The following is a 24,951-nucleotide window of genomic DNA, read 5'->3' as shown; positions in this document are numbered from 1 at the left end:
CTGGTAAATGGGATTAGGTAGGTAGGTCAGGTGTTTCTCACGTGTCGGTGCTGACTCGATTGGGCCAAAGGGCCTCTTCTGCACTGTCATTCTGAGTCATTTCATTTTTTGTGTGAAGTTTATGCTGATCCAAATGACGGATATCTTTTGGGGCAGAGTGGTCTTTTTTTATTCATTCATGGGTATGGCTCTCGCTGGCTAGGCTAGTATTTATTGTCCACCCCTAATTGCCCTTGAGTGGCATGGTGGGGGAAGAATAAGGAGTGACGAGAAATATCTGGGACAGGATGTATTTTTTAATCTTTATAAAAATTGAGGAGCGTGGAATAGGAAGGTCAGTGTCCAATTGGATAAAAAAATTAGCTTAAGGACAGAAATGAGGAGGCAATGGTGTAGCGGTATTGGACTAGTAATCCAGAGACTTAGGGTAATGTTCTGGAACCCAGGTTCGAATCCCATCACGACAGTAGGTAGAATTGAATTCAATAAAAATCTGGAATTAAAAGTCGAATAATGACCATGAAACCATTGTCAACTGTCGTTCACTGATGCCCTTTAGGGAAAGAAATCTGCGTCCTTAACTGGTCAAGCCTACATGTGACTCCAGACCCACAGCAATGTGGATTGACTCTTAACTGACCTCTGAAATGGCCCAGCAAGCAACTCAGTTGTAGCAAAATGCTAAAAAGTCTGAAAGGAATGAAACTGCCAGACTCAGCCCTGTCGACCCTGCAAAGTCCTCCTCACTAACAAACATTTGAGGACTAGTGGCAAAACTGGGAGAGCTGTCTCACAGATTAGTCAAGCAACAGCCTGATATAGCCATACTCATGGAACATACCTTACAAATAATGTCCCAGACACCACATGTCCTGTCCCGCTGGTGGTGGCACAGTTGGGAGGCAGTTGCCCTGGGAGTCCTCAACATCGACCCCGGACCCCATGAAGTCTTGTGGCAAGGAAACTTCCTGCTGGTCACCATGTACCATGTGGTTGTTGGAGGTCAATCATCTCAGTTTCAGGACATCACTGCAGGAGTTCCTCAGGGTAGTGTCCTAGGACCAATCATCTTTAGCTGCTTCATCAATGCCTTCCTTCCATTATAAGGTCAGAAGTGGGGATGCTCACTGATTGTGCAATGTTCAGCTCCATTTGCAACTCCTCAGATACCGAAGCAGTCCATGTCCAAGACCTGGACAATATCCAGATTGGTGCTGACAAGTGACAAGTAACATTCGCGCCACACAAGTACCAGGCAATGACCATCTCCAACAAGAGAGAATCTAACAATTGCCCCTTGATATTCAAAGGGATTAGCATCACTGAAACCTCCACTATCAACACCCTGGGTGTAAACATTGACCAGAAACTGAACTGGACTAGCCATATAAATACTGTGGCTACAAGAGCAGGTCAGAGTCTAGAAATCATGTGGTGAGTAACTCATCTCCTGACTCACCAACGCCTGTCCACCATCGACAAGGCACAAGTCAGGAGTGTGATGGAATACTCTCCACTTGCTTGGATGAGTGCAGCTCCAACAACACTCAAGAAGCTTCACACCATCCAGGACAAAGCAGCCTACTTGATTGACATCCCATTCATAAACATTCACTCCCTCCACCACCAATAAACAGTGGCAGCAGTGTGTACCATCTACAAGATACACAGCAGGAACTCACCAGACCTCCTCAGACAGCACCTTCCAAACATGCGCCTGCTGCCATCTAGAAGAACAAAGGCAGTAGATTCATGGGAACACCACCACCTGCAAGTTCCCCTTCAAGCCACTCACCATCCTGACTTGGAAATATATCGCCGTTCCTTCACTGTCACTGGGTCAAAATCCTGGAACTCCCTTCCTAACAGCACTGTGGGTGTACCTACATCACAAGGACTGCAGCGGTTCAACAAGGCAGCTCACCACCACCTTCTCAAGGGCAATTAGGGGTGGGCAATAAATGCTGGGCTAGCCAGCGAAGCATACATCCCATGAATGAATAATAAAAACAGCGAATTGTGGTAAATGTTTATTTTCAGACTGGAGGATGCCAGAAAGTGATGTTCCCCAAGGGTCAGTGCTGGGACCACTGCCTTTTTTTTGCTATCTGCAAATTACTTGGATCTTGGAATACAGAATATAATTTCAAAGTTTGCCAATGATAGCCAATATTGGAGGAGTGGAGTGAGGATGACACAAATTGACTGCAATATTTTTTTTATTCGTTTGTGGAATGTGGATATCGCTGGCTGTGCCAGCATTTATTGCCCATCCCTAAGTGCCCTTGAGAAGGTGGTGGTGAGCTGTCTTCTTGAACCGCGGCAGTCTGTGTGCTGTAGGTACACCCACAGTGCTGTTAGGGAGAGAGTTCCCTAGCGACAGTGAAGGAATGACGATATATTTTCAAGTCAGAATGGTTGGTGGCTTGGAGGGGAACTTCCAGGTAATGGTGTTCCCATGTGTCTGCTGCCCTTGTCCTTCTAGATGGTAGCAGTTGTGGGTTTGGAAGGTGCTGTGTAAGGAGCCTTGGTGAGTTCCTGCAGTGCATCTTGTAGATGGTCCATACTGCTGCCACTGTGCATCAGTGGTGGAAGAGTTCCTCAGGGTAGTGTCCTCGGCCCAACCATCTTCAGCTGCTTCAATCAATGACCTTCCTTCCATCTGAAGGTTAGAAGTGGGGATGTTCACTGATGATTGCACAATGTTCAACACCATTCACGACTCCTCAGATACTGAAGCAGTCCATTGTCAAATGCAGCAAGACCTGGACAATGCCAAGGTTTGGGCTGACAAGTGGCAAGTAACATTTGTGCCACACAAGTGCCAGGCAATGACCACCTCCAACAAGAGAGAATCTAACTGTCGCCCCTTGACGTTCAATGGCATTACTATTGTTGAATCCCCCACTGTCGACATCCTGGGCGTTCCCACTGACCAGAAACTGAACTGGACTAGCCATATAAACACTGGCTACAATAACAGGTCAGAGGCTAGGGATCGTGTGACGAGTAACTCATGTCCTGAGTCCCCAAAGCCTGTTCACCTTCTACAAGGCACAAGTCAGGAGTGTGATGGAATACCCTCCACTTGCCTGGATGTGTGCAGCTCCCACAACAGTCGAGAAGCTTGATACCATCCAGGAAAAAGCAGCCCGCTTGATTGGCACCCAATCTACAAACATGCACTCCTTCCACCACAAATGCACTGTGGCTGCAGTGTGTACCATCTACAAGATGCACTCCAGGAACTCACCAAGGCTCCTTAGACAGCACCTTCCAAATCCACGACTGCTACCATCTAGAAGAACAAAGGTATCAGACACATGGGAACACCATCACCTGGAAGTTCCCCTCCAAGCCACTCAGCATCCTGACTTGGAAATATATCGCTGTTCCTTCACTGTCGCTGATTCAAAATCCTGAAATTCCTTTCCTAACAGCACTGTGGGCGTACCTACACCACGTGGACTGCAGCAGTTCAAGAAGGCAGCTCACCGCCACCTTCTCAAGGGCAATTAGGGATGGGCAAAAAATACTGGCCTAGCCAGTGATGCCTACACCCGATGAGTAAATAAAATAAAAGACAGCAGCCTGCTTGATTGGCACCCCATCCACCGCCTTAAACATTCACTCCCTCCACCACCTATGCACAGAGGCAGCAGTGTGTTCCATCTACATGATGCACTGCAGTATCTCACCAAGGCCCCTTCCACAGCACCTTCCAAACCCACAACCTCTACCTCCCAGAAGGATAAGAGCAGCAGATGCATGGGAACACCACCAACTGCAAGTTCCCCTCGAAGTCATACACCATCCTGACTTGGAATTATATCGTCATTCCTTCACTGTCTCTGGGTTAAAACCTTGGAACTCCCTCCTCTCCTAACAGCACTGTGTGTGTTCCTACAACACATGGACTGCAGTGGTTCAAGAAGGGAGCACACCATCACCTTTTCAAGAGCAATTAGGGATGGGCAATAAATGCTGACCTAGTTAGTGGTGCCCACACCCCATGAGTGAATATTAAAAATAGAGTGCCTCAATCTTTGAAGACTACAGGACATGTTGAGAGAGTAGTTAACATTAAAGCATTTGGGATCTTGGGTTTCATAAATAGGGAAGTTATGCTGAACCTTTCTAGTACATTGGTTAGGCTCCAACTAGCATATAGTGTCCAGTTCTGGTTACCACACTTTAGGAAGGATGTGAAGTCCTTGAGATTTCACAGAATGGCTCCAGGGATGAGGTATTTTGGTTACAAGGTTAGGTTGGAGAAGCTAGGGTTGCTCTCCTTGGAGGAAAGGAGGTTGAGAGAAGATTTAATAGAGGCTTTCAAGATTATGACAGGTTTGGATAAGGTAGACAAAGAAAAACTATTCCCATTAGCTGATGGCACAAGGACACAGATTTAAGGTTTTAGGCAAGAGATGCAGGAGGAATGTGAGAAGGAACTTTTTCTTCACAGTGAGTGGTAGAAATACTCTGCCTACAAGGGTGGTGGAAGTAGAGAAAATCAATGGTTTCAAAAGGAAATTGGATGAGCACTTGAAGGAAATAAACCTGCGGGGCTATGGGGATCGAGCAGGAGAGTGGATTGCTCCGCAGAGATCCAGTATAGACTTGAACGTCGAATGGCCTTCATCTGTGCAGTAAATGACTTTTTTCTGACTCGATGGGCAGAATTACACTAAGTGAGGTAGCGGGCTGGTCACAATGACGGGGTTTCATGCTGTATCGTCCCCTTTCCATCTCATTATTTATGCAGTCACGCCGTTTTGCTGGCGGGCTTCCTCCAATTCGCCTGCCACACCGTCACCTCGCCACTTCCTCACGCCAGGCACCATATTTGAACTGCAGCTATGCGCGCAGCTCTCAATGTTTGCAGCCCAGGGCTGCAGCACAGAAGACTTGGCCCCAAAAGGCAAGAAGACTCCAGCCCCCCCCGTTTTCCTGACACGTCCCCGGACCGCCTTTTGGACGCCGTGGCGGGCGGCCGTGATGTTCTCCACCCCAGCTTTGACTGCAGGAGGCCCATCAGTGTCACCACTCCGGCTTGGGAGACAGTGGCAATGGTGGCCTGTGCTAACACTGCACAGAAGAGGTTTGCCATCCAATGCAGAAAGAGGATGAATGATCTCATCCGTGCCGTCAGGGTAGGGCATCTCATCACTCTAAACTCACACACTCACAAGCCCATCACACATTCACTAGCATCCCACTCATTGCCAGTTCAAGGAACATCACCACTCACTCTCTCACACACACCCTCACTACTCCCTCTGGCCTCATCTCCCCTGGAGACTGCCTCCTCAGCACTCACTATCTTGAGGCCACTTGTACAGGTCAACTTGTGCCCCTACACAACCTGGGATACCCATCTTCCCCAGTACAGCTCTCGCCCTACAGCCTCTTCCCTTGCCTGAGGCCACTTCTCCCCCTTCCCCAAGCAAGCCCTAGCCCTGCAGCCATTGAAAAGTCACCCCGCCTTATGGCTGGTCTGCTAAGTAGAGACCCCACTAAAAGTGATATGGTGCTGACTGCGAAGCCTGGTGCTGATGACTGCGAGTGCTGCCCGAAGCAAGGTCGGCAAACAAACCTTGAAGTCCCGAGCAATGTGCAGCTTATATGGGGGAGGTATTGACAGAGTGGTATTGTCACTGGACTAGTGATCCAGAAGACCCAGGGTAATTCTCTGGGGACCCAGGTTCGAATCCTGCCATGGCAGATGGTGAAATTTGAATTCAATAAAAATCTGGAATTAAAAGTCTAATGATGACCATGAAACCATTGCCGATTGTTGTAAAAACCCATCTGGTTCACTAATGTCCTATTGGGAAGGAAATCTGCTGCCCTTACCTGGTCTGGCCTACATGTGACTCCAGACCCACAGCAATGTGGTTGACTCTTAAATGGCCTCTGAACAAGGCAATTAGGGATGGACAATAAATGCTGACCTAGCCAACAACACCCATATCCAATGAACAAATTTTTTAAAAAGGTGCACGTCACTTATGTTCAGTTGCGAAATCGTGCCTGGATTATCCAGCATGGGGGTTGATTCCAGCGAGCAGGCAAAATGATGGGATGCAAATGCATTGAAATTAGGCTTCCGACATTGGATGGAGGGAAAGGGACCCGCCGTTGACGGGTGGAGCGGACGATCGCAAACTGGTTTCACAACAGCGTAAGACCAATTTTTGGCCTTCTTGTCGTATTGTCCAATCGCGCCCAGCATGATGCCCGATGCAAACAGGGGCAGAAAATTCTGGCCTAGACACACCAGATATTTGAACTAGGACTATTATGTGCGAGGGATGTAAAGTGATGATTAATTTTTCAGACACTCAGGCTATGCTGTAACACTAGAAATGCATGCAGTACTGTCATGCCATTTATTGTAGGGGCTGTATTGAACTGGGCCAATGGAAGGACCCTGGGCTAATCCAGCTGCATTGGGACAATCACATGAATACCAACTGCACCACCAGTATACCATTATCATACAGTTGACACAAATGCACATCTATACAAAATAAAACAAGTTTCATAATCTGGTTTCACATAAAAATGCAGTTGGCATTCTGTAATAACCACTTGTTGCAGAATGTCTCGAACGTCGCAATGGGCCCATGTGTAGTCCCTTTCCTGGGACACCTGGGCATACACAAGGCCACAGAAGAAAGACGAGTAGTTTCCTGGGTGAGGTATGGCCATTTCAGCCAAGCCCAAGAACAGACCGTGAGAAGGCCCTCCAGCCAGCTTGTACCTTCTGGGCGACAGGTCAGAGTCACAAAACATTGGCTCCATAGCTCTGGAAATTTTTTTCCTGCCCACACCAGATGCCATCTTGGTGAGGGCATCAGGAATGGTGCCAGAAGTAGAGAGATTGTGATGTCAGTAAGTGTGCAATACCAATTTGATGCCAGCACTGCCATTTTCAACATTGCTGCTCCAGCTAACATCCTCTTTCATTTAAAACACACACAGTTGGACATTGCATTCAACAGCAGGAAGGATCCCCAGCAGATCTATTTAAAGGAAACATTAGCAACTATCAGGTTAGTTGCTAATTGATTTCTACTGAATCTGAGTTTGTGGAAGTGCTGTTAGTTTTCTCATGTTATTTAAAATGAAGTTGACAGGGAATGGTGGTACTCATGATGAGGGCCATGGTTTTAACTTAAAGGGGTCTGGTCAGACCAATTTCTCCCAGTCATGGGTGCTATAAATACCATTCCCCTTGGGCTGCAGCTTGACAGCAAGATGGAGCTGATGCCTTTATCCTGTGCCACTCTGCTTTACCATCAGTATTTGAGCCACCATGAGAGACCAGAGCGTGAATGCTGGGTGATGAGGCTACCTGCTGACCACATGAAGCGCAATCCATCCACATGTTGGCAGCGCATAATGAAAACCATTGCTGCCACACAAAACATCAGTGAGCTAGGACTTTGGGGTGCGCAAGCAATGGTTCTGCTGCCTGGAACGTTCTGAAGGAGTTCTGAATTAATCAGCAGAGTGTGTGCCATGATGTGTCGTGGTGATCTGCTGTGTCCTGCACAACCTTGCCATCATGAGGTCACAGCCCTTTCTAATAGGTATACAGCAAGGAAGAGGAGGAGCAGGAGAGCAGTGAGGAGGCAACCAACGCATCCCTTTTCTGGCCAAGCTGTGTGCAATTGCCTTACTGCGGTACCATTGAACACAGTGCCAATTTCCCATTCTACAACAATCCCAAACCTTGCCTTCCCTCTGTCACTGACCATCACAGGAAATGACTATTGCAATCAAACAAACTACCCAATATTCCATACAAAAGTCAAATAATTGCTCTTATGCATTCTTAACACTTGAGATGTTGGGTGCCTATGAGCTCCTACACAGTGCTACGCCACTTTCAGTGGGGAGACTGCAGATGACCTTGCAGGATGCCCTGATCAGCTTTGGGCCTCGAAGCCCTGGCTTCCGATTGCACCAACTTGGCGTAGGTGGCAGCAGTCTGGGATGGCTGGCTGGCAAGCAACAGCAACGGCATTGGCAGAGTGGTGGTGATGGGATGACAAATACTGTTATCCTCAAAGAGCTCAGCATGTCTCATGTTCCTTGGAGCCATTGCCACACCCCTGGGGTGGCACCTTAGCAATTCTTGTCATCTGCTGAAGCACAGATCCTTGGCCTGCTGAGAGAGCCCGCCTCTTTGAGCCCTTAGACAGGATTTTGCCCTTGGCAGGTGTGCTCGGCGGGGGGTAGTTGGGAAGCCGACCACCGCCCGTGATTGGCACCCGCACCATGATTTTACGCCAGCAGGCCAATTAATGCCCGCCCAGCATGGAACGCCAGCGGCAGTGTTCAGCTCTGCCTGAACAAGCAGAGGGAGGAGGGCAAGCGGCTCGAGTGCGAATTTCATGCAGGCACGTGAAAGAGCGCTTCAACCTCCCTGAGGCACAGAGCTGCCTTGGGGAGATGAAGCGCTGTTTAAAAAAACTTAATTTACAAAATAAAAATGTCATAAAACATGTCCCCTCATATGACTCTGACATGAGCAGGGACATGTTTTTAATTCAAGTGTGAAATTTTTGTTTTATTTTTATTTGCTTTAGGAAACCATGAATGAGGTTTTCTAAAAAGTGCAAAGGCTGCTTGGCGTTTTTGTCTGCCCGCCAACCGTAAGATTGGACGGGCAATGTAAATTTGAATGTAATTACCTTTTTAGTGGCCTTAATAGGCCTTTTAATTGTCGGCGGGCGCACTGCCGACTCCAGTGCGCGCCCACCGAGCGGAATGTAGCGGGACTACGCGATGACGTCAGGGCGCTCGCCCAACATCATTGTGCGTCATTTTACACTCAGCCGGGTTGGGCGCGCGTCCGCCCGCTGAGCTCAATATTCTGCTCCTGGTGTTCACAGTCATGAAAGCAGCAAGCTGGGTTTGTATAGCAACAAGGTGAGATTGCATGACTCAGTACGAGCTTCCACTGCAGCACTCAGACGTTGGGTGGCTTCTACATATGCTGCAGTGCAAACTGAAACATGATGGCATCAGAAGCTGCATCATAGTTGATCCAGGAGGGTTCTTTTAGAGTTGGCCACGCTGGAGCAAATGGGCACAAAACTTTACACAGAGCCCTTACGCCAACTGGGTGCCAGATCCCTCCATGCTCCTTGAAAGAGATATCAGGCTTTCTGGCAGGTCTGTGAATACACCAAGCATTTTATTATACATGTCCCTCAGCCTTTTTTCGTACATTGCTCCATCAAAATGCTCTACAGTAGAACTTGTGTCCGACATCGCCCTCAAGTGTGAACCAGCATTAGCCTTTCTCCCTGCAGTGCCTGCAGACCACTCATGCCCAGTGTCTCACCACAGACGGATCCCACCTTTAAACTATCCCCTAAAGTACGCATAGTGCTGGTATCCGAACTAGTGGCTACCAGTGTGAGATCAAGTGATGGTGTTTCTTCATCAATCTCTTGCTCTTCTTGCACTTCAAACTCCTCTAGCACTGCCTGGCTAGGTGGCAGCTCTTGGGTGTCTGTTAGGGTAAAGGCACAAGGTTAGGGTTGCAGTGGGGGAAGTGGAGTGGGGAGGTGGTGAGGGGTGTGGGGGGTGGGGGGGGGGGGTGTGGAGCATGATGCAGGGGGACATTGGATGTGAGAAGGAGGATGGTTTAGGAGCAAACCATCATCTTCAATAGCTTCAATGCTGCCGCTGGTCACTGCCATTGCCACTCCAATGTTGGCTAGCTTAGTCTCCTCCATCCAGGTGAGGGCACAGTCATGCCTGCCCCCACAAGTTTGCTGTTGCTGTCTGCAGTTGCCCACCACCTTGTCCCACAACATAGAGGGAAGTGTGTCAGTGATGCAATCTGCTGGATGACGTGTCTGTCATGGTTGAATAGCTGGTAGTATGTGTAAGCTTTGAGATGTGGTATGAGGGTGAGGTGCAGCTATGAATGTGACGTATGAGCTATGATTGGTTAGATCGTTAGTAGGTGAGTGAAGGGATGGTGTGCCGAGTCAGTGTATGTGTGGCTCGTGTTTCAGATTTAAGGATATGGCATTTGAAAATGCATTCACTAACCTTGACCACTCAGTTGAGGTCATTGAATTTCTCTCGGCACTGCATCCAAGTCCTTGGACTACACTCCTGGCACTGACAGCAGTGGGTCCCACAGCTTTTGCAGTTTCTGTCTGGAGGGCTCTTGGTCTCCTCTGGACAGGGGATTTCTCCCCTCCTGTTCACCTCGGGCACCAAGGCCTTCAGTGCTGCAACAGAGAACCTTGGAACACGCTCTCTCCATTGTTGTGCTATACTTACACTTCTTGCAGGTCAGATACCGTTCCCCAGCCACTTTCAGCACTAGCTACAGCCAGAATGCACTTCCCTGTATGAGGTGCAGGCACATCTTCGAAAGCACAAGCCCGCCTTAAGAGGCCTTAAGTTGTGGTCTTGCACGAATTTGGGCCCCTGCCAAGGTGTACAGCCATTCCACTGCACATTTAGCACTGAGCTGCAAGCATCTATCATAATTAGCAGACAGCACAAAACATGCATTAGAAGGAATCGGTGCAGTTTAATCGCACATCGTGATCCCCGTGCCCATTTTCAGGCCTTATCCATTTCTTCCTCTCAGATGTGTATAGAAGATGTTGTAAAGCAGCCCCTTGGTGCTGTATAAATGAAATCTCTCATGCATGCTGCTGAGTATACAAACGGCCTAGGTATCTGTAAAGTGGGCAATATTATCTTTGTAATCACTGCTCCATGCAGCACTCTCCACCCCGAGCGGTGATTCTCTAGTTATTTCTGGGAAGTCAATGCATATGGACCTCTTTGATTTAGCAAATTTTTGTCGAACGAAGAGTAAATTTATAACATACTACACCATTCTAAAGCAAATTTGAACTTTCTTGCTCTCTCAATGCTTAAAGTAACCTTATTTATAAATTTAAAAAGCCTCTTAAGCTTACAAGAATTTCTTTCTGGTGCTTAAGTGCTCATATTTTGATTGTCATTGCATTCCTCCTTGGAAATGCTGATTGTGGTTTCTTTCCAAAACAAAACTCATCTCTCCCATGCAGAGAACTGCTAGGAAATTTAAAAATAAACCCTTATCAGCAAATGTTTATTTTCCATTGCAGCTGGACTGGGAGGGTTCAGGGAGAACCTCAGCACCTGTTGCTGCTCCCTTGGTATTCTTTTTCTGGTCTCCTAACCAACAATTTAACCAGAATGACAAGATTCCCTGTACCTTTACTATCAGACACTTGAGTCACCACAGTTAGGACAAATCATTATGCACTGCATAGTTGTGAAGAAATTAGAGTACAAAGCAATGTCTGTTTTTTTTGGACTCTTAAACAATCTTTGAAAGCCATGAATCTTGGCATATTGAAGTAGGTGGGGAATGTAATAGTTGAGGGCTTAGATGGATAAAACATCCTTTTATTTTTGTTAGCATTTGCTACCACTTTCTGCTAATGGCAGATAAAGCAGCTGCATTGTTCTAACTGAATTCCGCTTAGATTACAGCTAAAAAGCTGACGACAGTATGTGGGAATGGAGGAATAGAAATGCTGAGCGCAGTTGTGCACATTACTTTAGATGCAGGTCGTTTTTTGTAGAGGAGCCAGTTGCTTCCCTGACTGGGCCCCTCGCAAGACATGAAAGAATCTATTTATAAATGTCAGAGCTGGAGTGAAAACCTTGTGTATGAATGAAGAATGTTTTCTGTGTAACGTTTTAATCCTTTCCTCAGTCTGTGAATAAATCTTTACTTTTATACTTCTGTTCAGCAGAACATATGAATTGATTAACTCTCTCAGCATCTTAGTATTTTCTGCAGGGTTACTGTAATGCAAATATATGCACAGCAACTTTATTTGGCTGTGGCCTTGAGAATATAATAAAGCAATTCAATTAAACTACATAATAGATTGTCCGAATTGAGCACATCACTCCTACCCCTTAAAATAAATAAATTACTAATGCATCACATTGAAAGTTGTTATCTTCTGATGACTTGTTTCGTTTCAAGGTTGGATCATTGCCAACCATTATGAGGAAGAAAAGCAGAGCATACTAGAAGTGCATTTTTTTTTAGAATTAGTGGTTCACAGAATGTTTTAAATACAACTGGGGTGCCCCTTGGGATGAAAAACTTGTGGAACTGTTTTGTGCAGCTTATGTACTGGATAAATTGCGGCCGAGCCCCAGCAGAAGAATGAAGGATATCAAAATTGCTTTACTCCTGTTCTACCTCAAACACGGCTGTTGCATCAAACTAGTGTGCCAGAAGCTTTATTGGAAAGCTTGAGACTTCAGTAATATACTTGTCATTGGCTGCACTGCTCCCAATCCACTGTTATGCTCTTTGTATTGTATTTAAATATTTTTACAGAAAATTGTAGCAGGAATTCTCAAGTGGACAGTTTGGGAGCACAACAGCCTAATTTATGTATTTTGTTGCCAATGTCACCATTGCAGTGAATTCTGTGCCATTATCTTTACTAGAGATCTGACAACTTTAGCTCTTGACCCATCAAATAGTTTACTCCCATTTATTGATACATCCCACCCGTGACTAATATTTAAAGCTACTGGGCAATACGAAGTCAGTCTACATTTTAAAGTGTTTGCAAGAAACACCTTTTCAGATTTGTACTAATACTAATTTGTGCTAATACCAATGACCACCCTCTAACCAAAAAACTCTGGTCTTTAACCAATAAGAACTGAAAAAGGGCAAATAACTAAAGGTCAGAAGCTGAAACTTCAACACATGCTGCGTACACTCAACATACACAAATTCAGCAGCTTGTGAAACAGCTGATAAAAGGAAGAAAAAAGTGGACAGAAGTAATGGCACCTGAGATTTTATGGCTTTAGAAAATGTCACTGATTTAAAAATTCCACAATTAACCTAAAAAGGACCCTATTATTTTTGACATGGCTAAAACCCTTTCAAGGACCAGGAAATAATTGGTTTGTTACCAGTCCTTGGCCTGTTCTCATGTAAGAATAGGCACTAATCAGTGATTAAAAATAACTTGAGAATCTAGGAGACTGGCAAAATACCAGGAATAAGCAACAAAGGTTATAAATAACTAAATATTCCTCATTCGAAATGCTGAATGAATCTGATGGTAAAAGCAAACTATTATTAGAACAGGTCAGGTCAGATCAGTCCAATAATCAAGCTTGTGTTACCAAGACATATCAGGTTCAATATCCTAGTGTGTATATTTTGGTGTACATGTAAATAAAGGTTACAAAACCACAAGTGACCAGTAAGCTATAAGCTTTAGAGCACTAGTTAATCCTGCAGCACCAAAGTTTCATTTATATCCCTTGTGGGCAAAAGGATGTGCACGATGAATGACACTTAGCACCTGCAGAACCAAACCAAAGTGATAATAGTTCTCTTTAAGCTTGGCGATGACATGGAAATGTACTGATCCAAGTTGATAGGGTCCTGCATCATCCAACAATTTCGAGATACCAGACCCTGGCATAGAATGGAATAAAAGGTTACCCTACTGGCTTGAATTTTTCTGTATTTAAAATTTTATATTTAACAAAATCTCCAACAACCGTTAAAACCTGAAGGAATGTGATGCAACACTCACAATCGCTAACTGTCAGTGCCAGAGCAGTTTGTTGACAGTGATTTGCACTTATAAGAACATAAGAAATAGGAACAGGAGTAGACCATTCGACCTCTTGAGCCTGCTCCGCCATTCAATAAGATCATGGCTGATGATCTTGTGTTTCGATTTCCACATTCCCATCTAAAACATTTTAAAACAGTGCCCCCTAGTTCTGGACTCACCCACAAGAGGAAACATTCTTTCAACATCCACCTTGTCAAGGCCGTTCAGGATCTTGTATACTTCAATCAAATCACCCCTTACTCTTCTAAACTCTAGTGGAAACAATTGCAGACTGTCCAACCTTTCCTCATAAGACAACCCACTCATTCCAAGTATCAATCTAGTAAACCTCCTTTGAACCGCTTCCAGTGCATGTCACTTATGTCATTAATGGGTACCTAAACTGGAATGGATGAGACTTTCTGTGACGAGTTTAGTTTGTCTCTACTGCACACATACAACAACTTCACACCTTTAATGGTGAACCAGACAACAAAATACCATTTCCGTCAAGAACAGAATAATGCAACTATCAGATACTGAGTTTAAATGTGCATCTTATTTGAAATTGCTGAACCATTTGTGCATAAATAATAGAGCGTTATTGATCTCTATTATTTTGACGAGAAAATATGGGCCATTGTTTCCATAAAAGTAGGAGTTAAACAATTTATATAAGTTTCCCAGTTGCATATTTTAAAAAGTTGATTAATAGAAATACTTTGCTTCCCCCCCACCCCTTATTTTTGTAATTAATTCTCATTGCTTATACTAGGGACAGTGCAAATGCCATTAGTCTCATTGAAGAAGAACAATTCATTGCCATTGTAAATCTTGGCATCTGGTTAATTTCACTCGTGGCAACCTGTCTGTCTAAGTGGCAGGTTACTTTATTTTAAACAAAGCTAAGACATTAGTAAGGCTGCTTTGATAAAAGACTGAAGCTGTTATCTGCTCACACAATAAACCTACCTTCATATTTCACTCCTGTTCTACCTCAAACAGGGTTGTTGCATCAACCTTGTGTGCCAGAAGCTTTATTGGAAAACTGGGGGCTTCAGTAATTCACAAACTACAATTTGAACAATTAATGATTGAGTGTATTTGGCAAAATTGTCAATTTCCTTTCCAGATCAGATTGACCAGTATGAAAGGAGATTCCTCTAACCCACACTGACAACATGGTTTGGTTAATGGCTATGAGTCCAGTACCTAAAAGGTTCTATAATGCGTAAATAACTGTATTATCAGCTAAACATGTGGAACTTCTGCATCCCTGCTCCCCCATTTTTGAGGGTTAATTAGAGCTGCTGTTAATGAACAGTTGCTGTCCTACCTTCAATATAATATTATTTTCCTGAGCAGGCATGCTGTTTTTGATACCATTTTCTATATTAGTTTCTCAAATTTTCTAATGAAATTATTGCTTTGATATAAACTGCTATCTTGGTAGGTGACCCACATTCTACTGTTGCTAAATGAAATACATCCTTTAGTACATTTTGCAGAGGAGTTGCTAAATGATTTTTTCTGGCATTCTGAACATTATAAACTTGGCTACGTGCTGCACATGGAATAATGGGAAATTTTGAGACTTCTGGCTTTTCACTCTAGTGAGCAGAAATGGAGCATTAAAGTATGCAAACATATGAACATAGAGTAGGCTATTTGGCCCCTTGAGCCTGCTGCACCATTTAATAAGATCATGGCTGATCTAATAGTAACCTGAAACCTGCATCCCACCTACTCCCGATAACCCTTGCTTATCAAGAATCTATCCACCTCTACCTTAAAAATATTCAAAGACTGCTTCCACCATCTTTTCAGGAAGAGAGTTCCAGACTCACAGCCCTTTGAGAGAAAAAATTTCGCCTCATCTCAGTTTTAAATGGGCAACCTCTTATTTTTAAACAGTTACCCCTAGTTCTAGATTCTCCCACAAGAGGAAACATCCTCTCCACATCCACCCTGTCAAGATCTTATATGTTTGTTACTCAGCCATAAACAAAATATCGAACACAATTATTTTTCATATTATTTTATAGAAAAGTGTAGTCCTAATTCACCTATTAAAACTATTGGCTGGTTTACTTTAGTAACCAAAAAATTTTTAATTTGGAATATTCACTGGTCATCTTGGCCTTAAATCTCGTTCGTATTAATATGTATCTTTGAATTAAATTTGGGTATCACTTAATGATCTAGATGCATGGTGGTTGGAGAAAAATGTGTGTGATCTTCTGATCAGCAAAAGATTTTCAGTTCAACAATCTTACTCCAGAATGATTTTTTTTTGTAAAAACCCATCTGATTCACTAATGCCCTTTAGGGAAGGAAATCTGCCATCCTTACCTGGTTTGGGTTACATATGACTCCAGATCCACAGCAATGTGGTTGACTCTTAATTGCCCTCTGAAACGGCCCACTGAGTTCAAGGGCAATTAGGGATGGCCATAGGCATGCCAGTGATGGCCATATCCCATGAAAGAAAAAAAAGTATTTCAGTTACTAGAGCATTGATAACTTCAGATCCTGTGACTGACCGTCAAATGTTTTAGATCTGAGATTCTAGGTCCTATATGGGCTGTTACTGATTTCTACAATGTACAGATAAAGCACATTAAGTTATTGAATAGCATGACACAGTAACTGTGTTTAGAGTTTCCTAGACCAGTACAAGGCCAGATAGTTAGGACATCCAATTGGATTCCTCCCACCCAATTGGTACAATCCTTCATTAAATTGACCTTGGAAAGTTTTGCAGATTAGAAGGATTGAAATAGTCAGTGGTTGTTTTGCCATCCCACTGGTGTAAAATATGAGTAGTCAGCGAGCTTGTCCGCTATCCTGTGGGTTTTCTTCAGTTCTCTATTGTGACAGGGTTTTAATGCTGCATACCACTCATTCATAGTTGCAGAAAAAAACCTAAATCTTCCATTGCAATCAGAGTAAGTCAGCAACCTTGACGCCTAAAAGTTTGAGATCACTTTCCAAAGAACCATGGAAAATTTCTAGCACAGAAGGAAGCCATTCAGCCCAGCATGTCTGTACGGAGAAGCTCTCTGTCATGGCAAAAATCCTGGAAATTCTAAGTCTTGGCCCCAAACATGACATGTTCCATTATTGTGAGGGCAGGAGTGGAGTCCAGCCAGGGGTCTCACATGTGCAATTTACTGAGGCAGCTGGCCACTTAAATCACCAGCTGCCTCTACTCAAGCAGGATTTTGGTAGATCAGGAGTATGAAACCTGGAGTGTGCAAATTAGAGCTGGTAAGATGAGGTGTGAACTTGATGGCTTTGTTTGGATAGCCCAGAAACCACTTTGGAGAGGTAAGATACCACTGTGGATATGGTCCTGAGACACCTTTGGGAGAGGTAAGCCACCCTTTGGGATTGTTAAAAGTGAACATGATTAGGAACCTTTTACACACAAACTCAATGGAACTGGCAAGCTGAAAAAGAACTGTCCAGCTGTCAAAGAACTGGTAACAAACTGTCCAGCTGTCAAAGAACTGGCAACAAACTGTCCAGCTATCAAAGAACTGGCAACAAACTATCCAGCTGTCAAAGAACTGTCCAGCTGTCAAAGAACTGGCAACAAACTGTCCAGCTGTCATAGAACTGGCAACAAACTGTCCAGCTGTCAAAGAACCTGCAACAAACTATCCAGCTATCAAATAACTGTCAAGCTGTCAAAGACTGTCCAGTTGCCAGAGAACTGTCCAGCTGCCAAAGAACTGTCCAGCTGCCAAAGAAATGCCAAGCTGTCAAAGAATTGCCCAGCTGTCAAAGAACTGTCAAACTATCAAGGAACTGTCAAGGAGCTATCAATGTATACTAGGTGAGTTGGCATGGAGAGGGTAAGGGCAAAGAGTTGTGGGTGGAGGGGCATGGGTTGGCATGAGGTGATGCTAAGTTGGCAGAGGGGCTATGAAGGGCCATGGGGATGTGAGAGAAATGGGGGAATGAGGGGCCAAGGGGAGCGGACATGAGGTGGCATAGCTTGGCTGGGTGGGCATAGGGAATGTGTGGGGGGGGTTGAGGATGCTGAGGGGTGAGGGTTGGAGGGATGTTTTTTGTTTTATTCTTTATTACAACACAGTGCCAGAACTCAGAGGCAGGCCTTCCGCCCAGCCTGCTTCCACACCTGGCACGCATTCCGGGGGATAGTGGGTCTGACTTCCAATCCAGCCCACATCCCCAGAATGAGAATATGACCTGCGGGCAGCTATTTTTAAAGGCCGGGATTGTAAAGCCGGGAATTCTCCCCTCTCTTTGCTCAGCCACCCAGGAGCGAAAATCTGGGCCATTGTCTTTCAGATGAGACTTTAAAACAAAGTCCTGTTTTTTTTTCCTGTCAGGTGGACATAAATGATTCCATAGCACTATTTTGAAGAAGACCAGGGGAGTTATCGCTGGTGTCCTGGCCAATATTTAACCCTTAATCAACATTACAAAACAGATTATCTAGTTATTATCACATTGCTGTTGTGGGAGCTTGCTGCGTGTGAATTGGCTGCCCCATTTCCTATGTTACAGCAATCACTATTATTGGCTGTGAAACCCTTTGGGACATTCTGTGGTCAGGAAAGGCCACTATTGACATTCATGTTTCTGTCTGTCTCTCTCTGTCTCTTTGCTGGACAATCCACAAATTAATCTCACTGCCATGCTACCACTCTCTCTTTCTCTCCATATCTTTGTGGTTTCCTTTTTGCTTCAAATATTTATTACTTTTTCCTTAAGATGCACTGGTCAACTATTCCTTGTGGCAAAACATTCTATGCTCCAACAATTCTCTGCAAGAAATGTCTCCTAAGCTCTCTTCTCTGATTGTTTTTTAATTGTCACTTTAACACTTAAGTTAACAGAAGTAATGGAGTGAATAGGGAAAGATGAACAAAACAATTCATAGTTTTAAAAACCTCTTAATTCTCTTTCACTTTCTCATCTCTAGTTGAAATAGCCCCAATATCTCAAGTCTTTCCTCATAATGCTAGTTTATCATTTTTCATGACTTCCTTTCTCTTGTTAAATTACTTGTTAGAGGACTGTAATTACTCAGTATCTTCACACTTTTTATGTTCTGGAAGCATCTTCAGTAAATGTTAATTCCTATAGTGAGTGATTTTTACAATTCAAGACTGCAATAGATGGGTAATCAAGTGTTCGTGGTGTAGCTCAGAGTGATAAGTGTTTGTCCAAACTTGATTATGAACTTGGCTACACCAAAATGGCAGATCATTTGGTTTGATGAATGTTCTAATTTTTCTCTATCTCTTTATTTTCATATCTTTCTTCTCTTTATCCTCTTCCCCAAACATGTAAGGGTGCCTTATGTCTAACTCGTTGTTTCCTGTAACCTTCTGCAGCTATGACTCTGGAAAGGATGGCTTCATTGACTTAATGGAACTAAAGCTGATGATGGAAAAGCTTGGCGCCCCTCAGACTCACATTGGCCTGAAAAAAATGATCAAAGAAGTAGATGAGGATTTTGATGGGAAGCTGAATTTCAGAGAGGTGAGACAATGGAGAAATATAAATTAATGTGACAGGTTTGTTTTCCACAAATGCATTTGAGTCACTTGTAACAATATATAATGAGCATTTGCTCTGCAATTATGCACTAGTATTTCATCATAGTGCATATTCAGTCCGTTCATACAGTAGCATACAGTTATTTTTACCTTCCCTGCCTTGCAAACTAGTCCAAACTATTAGATGTGGAAACAAGCTTTTGTAGCTTTGAGAGGAAGGTTTATGGAAGGAGATGCAGGTTCTCAACTTAATGGCTTCCATTGAGTTGACAGTGGAAATGATATGTTTGGGGTAAGGCTGCAGTAAATGGTGGAGGGGAGGGAAACATATCTCTGTCCAATCACATGTTGTTAACAAGATCAATAGAAAGTTCCCTCTAGGTATTCACTAAATACTGAAGACTATGTTGTAATGCAAACAGAACATGTAGCAAAAAAGAATTTCCAATGTGCCTTAAGAATCCAAAGTTCAACTATACTGCAATTACCCAGGAAGATTGCAACACCCATCCCCCACCTCACACTACACAGGTTATAAATGTAGAATTGCTTGCATTCTAATTAAGGTACTAAAAATTCTTCAAATGCTAAAAACCTGAGTCAGTTTGGAGGTGCAGTAATCACTGATTTTAGCAGAGATCGCAAAATGTTTCTTAGTTTCAAGTATTGCTGAAGTGACATCGTTTGTATGAGGTGGAGTTCCTGTGACTTGACAGGACTCACTTTGTGATGTGTTTACACTACCAAATTAAAGCAAAAATGTACAACTCCTCAGTCGACTATGTTGAAAGTCAGTCTAGGAAAAGGATAAACAGTTTGAATATTTCTAAGCACACATCTATTTGATATGAAGTGACTAAATCCCTGTAGTTCTTGTTCAGGCTGGCCAGAGAGGAGATCAAGCAGTGTCTATACCTTATTTTACAGCACCATCATCTTTTTTCCACTAATTTTGAAACTACATAGACAAAGTAAAAAGCTCCAAACAGCACCATAATTGGAAGTTCTGCATAAATATTTGCCATGGCTGACAGACTCCTGTCTGCAATATGAGTTCAATATTGAAGTCCTTTCTTAAAATTATACTGTCTGCCTCCACCATGTTAAAGACAATAAATGCAATGCAGTTTTTGGAAAGTCTGTGATCTCCAATAATTGAGTATTAAATATGCGTGCCTTTAAAGCAGTTCATGCAGACAACTCCTCTGCTACTGTAAGTTGTTAGTACAAATGATCAGAACTTGTGACATGTATTTGCCTGGATTTGGAGCCCAAATCTTTGGTGCAAATCAGTTAATATTGGATTGTGGGGAGATTTTAAAAATATCTAAGTTGCAAACCCTTGCCCCTTGCTTAGTGCTCTGACCCGTTTTGCATCTTTTCAGCTGATGTGGAAGAATTTTAAAGCAGTCTTGGTCTTTTTTTTTGCCCCCTGGGACTCACCTGATAACTTATGAGTGTTTAAAAGATTTATTTAAGAGGATTCCTGAATTGGCTATGAGGTGTTTTGCTTCAGGGAAGGTAGGGGAGGAGGTGGAGAGGTTTGGTATATCACTTATTCAATCAACCAAAAAAAAAGAGTTGTATGGGTCTGTGGCCTTTTTTCAACCTAGGATAGTTGAGTATCAGATCAAAGTAGACTGAATTTAATGAGGATAACATTGAAAGTTGGTCATCTTGACTAATTCATTATGTACTTCATTATGATTATCACCAATTATATTATAAATGTCAAATGGTACAGTTTTGAAATCTATCTCCAAGCTAACTTTTAAGATGCTCCAACATTGTACCTGCATATGTCCCTCCAGCCCTCCAACACTAATTTGTTAATTACAGTACACAGTGCTGCAAATGGTTTAACAGACTTGTATTCTGTTTGATTTTTCCCAATATAACCGACGTTATCTAATTGGTATTTTCAGCATCAGTAGTAAAATGCCAATTTGATAATTAATTATAATAAAATCAAGGAACACAAGAGAACAAAATCCTCAATGTTTAAGAACGAACTCTCGATAGATTTCATAGCCATTTGCCATGTGGCCTTGATAAAGAATGGGTTTGCCTTTGCCAGAAAGCTTTTCCAAACATGGCTGTTGTGGAAAATGTAGCTAGAAGTCAAGAATAGCGAAAGATGCTGATAATATATCTTGGATTTGATTTGAGATTGGATTATGCATCCTATTCTGAGTAGCATTTTTTTCTTGCACTTCATCTATTTCCTGATCTTTGGATGAAGGTTGGATTGCTAACTTTGCCAGAACATCCTGGAGTCTCCAGAAGTTAAACATCAATTATCTGGGCACTGCTATGAGCAATCCAAGAGAAAAGTCATAGAGGCATTAAAACAGTTTTCTTTTCCTTTTCAGAACTTCATTTGTTCATTATATATGTAAAAAAATGGGGAGACAGCAAGGGGAGGGGTTTGCTGTGTAGTGGAAAAGACTGCTTGACAGTCAACTATCATCCAAGTAAATAACAGCCTATTTGCTTTGCAATTGGCAAGAGAGTGCATGAGAGTTGAGACATGGAAGAAGAACAGCAGCAGTGCGGTGGCTCTGCAGTTGGAAATGGGGGGAGGTCATATGATTAGAAGTTCCCATTATACACTGAAGCAGAGTTGGCAGCCTTAGATGCAGTAATGTAGTATAAAGGATTAATGGCTATTATGCTAATAGCTAACATACATCATCGGTGATGTCAGATCATGTGTGGCCAGAGCTCAGAGAGAGAGGTGGTTCTGGAAGGAGCCTAGTGCTTATCTATCCCCCTACATAGTTGCATATAGTTAATAAATGTTTGAAGGTTCCTAGAGGCCTCACTTCCAGAAGCCTATGTTAAACAAACCTTGGAACCATTTATGATGATACTTTATGATGGCAGAAGTAAACCTACCAAATAGCATGGATCCCTGATGAAACTGACAGTGGCGGGAAAGTGAAAACCATCAAATACAAGGCAACCAGGGAACGACTGAGGCTGAAAATCAGAGTGGAAAGCATCAATGGATTCCCACGACAGTCAACTAAAAGTAACAGACAATCATGGAGACAGTCCTACCTCTACCCAAATCCTTTGACCATGTGGAAGGGCCCGACCAAGCAGTATACTGGCAAAACTGGCGTCGCAGATTCAACAGGTGTAGGACTGCTTCAGGGTTAGCACAGAAGCCTGATAAAGTACAGGTTAGCACATTCCTCTGCTCCATTGGCAGCAATGCAGACAACATTTAATAAGACAGGATGTTAATGAGGGCACAGCCACCTATGAGGAGGTTATTAAGGCCATCGATGAGGATGAAGAGGTTATTAGGGCCTTTGGAGGAACACTCTTATTATCCAGAAGAGAAGAGGTTTAGCAGATGCACTCAGGAATCCGGAGAAATAATGGACTTTTTCATAAATTTCATATTGCTTGGCTAATAGCTGCAAGTGTGGGGTTCTAAAGGACGACCTCATCGGAGATTGCACTGTGTTGGGAGTGCTTTATGAAGCCTTATCTGGTTTTCTGCAGTCCAAGGAGGACCTAACAGTGCCTGAGGCAGTGCAAATAACGAAACAGGCTGAGCTATGGAAACAGAACCGAGTTTTAATCTGGAGTGGTAGAGAATCTTTGTGAAGACAGACCACTGACTAAGTCTAGTTTGTGAGCAATAGAGATACCAGCTCATCCACTAAAAAGCAGTCCAGAGCGAAGAGGGAGCAGTTGCTGCCATTATCTAATGCTCACGTTGTAGCGTGAAAAACCCCATTGGTTCAAAGCCTGTCCTGCCGTAAATGCAGAGTGTCATTCCTTCAGAAGCCGGGGCCAATTTAAAGCTAAAAGCTTTCACCTCCAGTTCAAAAATTTACAGAGAGACCAGTCCGGTGAAAAAAATTAGAAGATACTGACAAACATGAAGTGCCTTTCCTGGGTGAGGTTGCAAAGTCCAAGGGGAATTTTTGGAGTGCAGATATCATGGTCAATGGCCACAAGACAAAATTTTGAACTAGATGGCGGAGCAGATGTGTCAATCCATTCTGATGCATTCTGTGTCAATCCAGTTTGAACCCTGAGTTTCTCTAGCCACCCACCATTCGGCTCCACAGTCCAGGAGGCACTTCACTGAAGGTGCAAGGGCAGATGACTGCTACACTTTGATGTAATGGAAGAGAATTTACCGATACTCTGTATGTTATTCATGATCAAGATTGCTCTTTATTAAGCAGAGAAGTTTGTAGAGCTGCAGCTCCTTTATTCACCTGTTGTATTAGAAACCCAAATGGCCTGAGCCAGTCTCCCTGGAAAAGTTCCATACCTACAGCTCCAGGGGGAAACTCTAGAAATTGCACGCCTTTTTGAAGAGAGGATGGGTGACAAATGTGGCGGTGACCAGAATGCAATTTAGGAAGGTGACCAGGATACCAATCCACCTGACTATTCTGGAGAGGATACCATTAACATAGGACAACCTGATGCAGGAACTGACTTGCCTGAATGCAAACCAGGAACAGAAGCTCCCAGGATGCCCAGTGAAACAATTGCAGAAAATAAATCTGACTGAGAAAAATCTGATCACCAAACTGAAGAAGTAACTGCTGAAGTCCTACCTACTGATCTCGCACACATTTCAGATGTGCAAGGAAGAGAAGAAATAGAATAACAATCTAATCAGGTAGAACACTACCTAGCAACAGAAACCGAGGTGAAATCCAGCTCTACTCCAGATATTGATTTGATTGCTGAAGCTCCTGAGGTGTCAAGGCCTGGTGAAGGGAAAAATCACACTGGTGTGAGGGCAGAATGGGTGCATGTTACACAAACCCCTTACAGTACCAACAAAAAAACCATCCACCCTGTTTATGAATAATCTTCATTCTTCTGTTTATCCATCTGATTCATTCACAGCCCTTCAACCCAGGGACAGGAATCATCGAATATGCTTAAGCAACAGATACTTTTGCCAGATAATGAACTTTCTGGATTGGGAGATTGCAGACCTACTACAGCTGGACAAACACTAGGAGAAGCTGACAAAGACTTATTCCTTTGCGAAGGAACAGCTAGCACCAAAACGTCAAAAGGGAGCTCCACACAGAAAAGAAAGAAGAAGAGAGCACCCATTTATCAACTTTCCCCAGCAAACCAGCAGCCTACTGATTTAATTATGTTCCAGGAAGATTATGGAGAGCATACGCCCTACACGTCCTCCAAGAGAGCTGAGAACACGGTTGGCCACCACCAAAAGAGACTGGGGGTTGGGGAGAGCTGGGGTGGAGGAGGGGGATGTGTAAACATTTAAGGAATAGAATGAAAGACTTGGGAGATGTAGTATAAAGGGTTAATAGCTATTATACTAACAGCTGGCATATATTATCAGTGATGTCAGATCACATACGACCAGAGCTCAGATCGAAAGATGGTTCTGAAAGAAGCCACATGCTTATCTATCCCTGTACGTAGTTGTATATAGTTAATAAATGTTTGAAAGTTGTTAGAAGCCTCATTTAGTAGTCTATGTTAAACACACCCAAGAACCGTTTTCGATGAAACTTCAGTAATGACTTCCAAACATACAAAAATGACGGACAGGAAAAGCCCAGTTAGCCCATCTAGCTTGTCTCATACGGTAGTGACAACTCTGAACATCACGTTGAGACTCCTTACGCTACTGATAATGTGTAGTCTGACTTGTGTTATTGGTACCTACCTCTTGTATGATGTGATCTTTGCCTCAGCCGGGATGTAGTTCCACTCTTTCTTGAAGGTATAGAGTAAAT

The 24,951-nt window shown here is 43.5% G+C and overlaps 1 protein-coding gene across 1 annotated transcript in view; it reads left to right on the top strand.

Annotated features, from left to right (window-relative positions):
- The window catches only part of efhd1 (EF-hand domain family, member D1), a 183,628-nt gene that overhangs the window by 115,615 nt on the left and 43,062 nt on the right, over positions 1-24,951 (top strand). Inside the window, exon 2 of the mRNA XM_078563656.1 lies at positions 19,025-19,172. Coding sequence (XP_078419782.1) covers positions 19,025-19,172 — 148 coding nt within the window. The remainder of the gene's footprint in view (positions 1-19,024; positions 19,173-24,951) is intronic.

Source organism: Cetorhinus maximus, chromosome 19 (genome assembly GCF_964194155.1).
Source record: "Cetorhinus maximus chromosome 19, sCetMax3.hap1.1, whole genome shotgun sequence".
Lineage (NCBI taxonomy): Eukaryota > Metazoa > Chordata > Chondrichthyes > Lamniformes > Cetorhinidae > Cetorhinus > Cetorhinus maximus.
The sequence above is the reverse complement of the archived record's forward strand: the minus strand, read 5'-3'. Positions and strand labels throughout refer to the sequence as shown.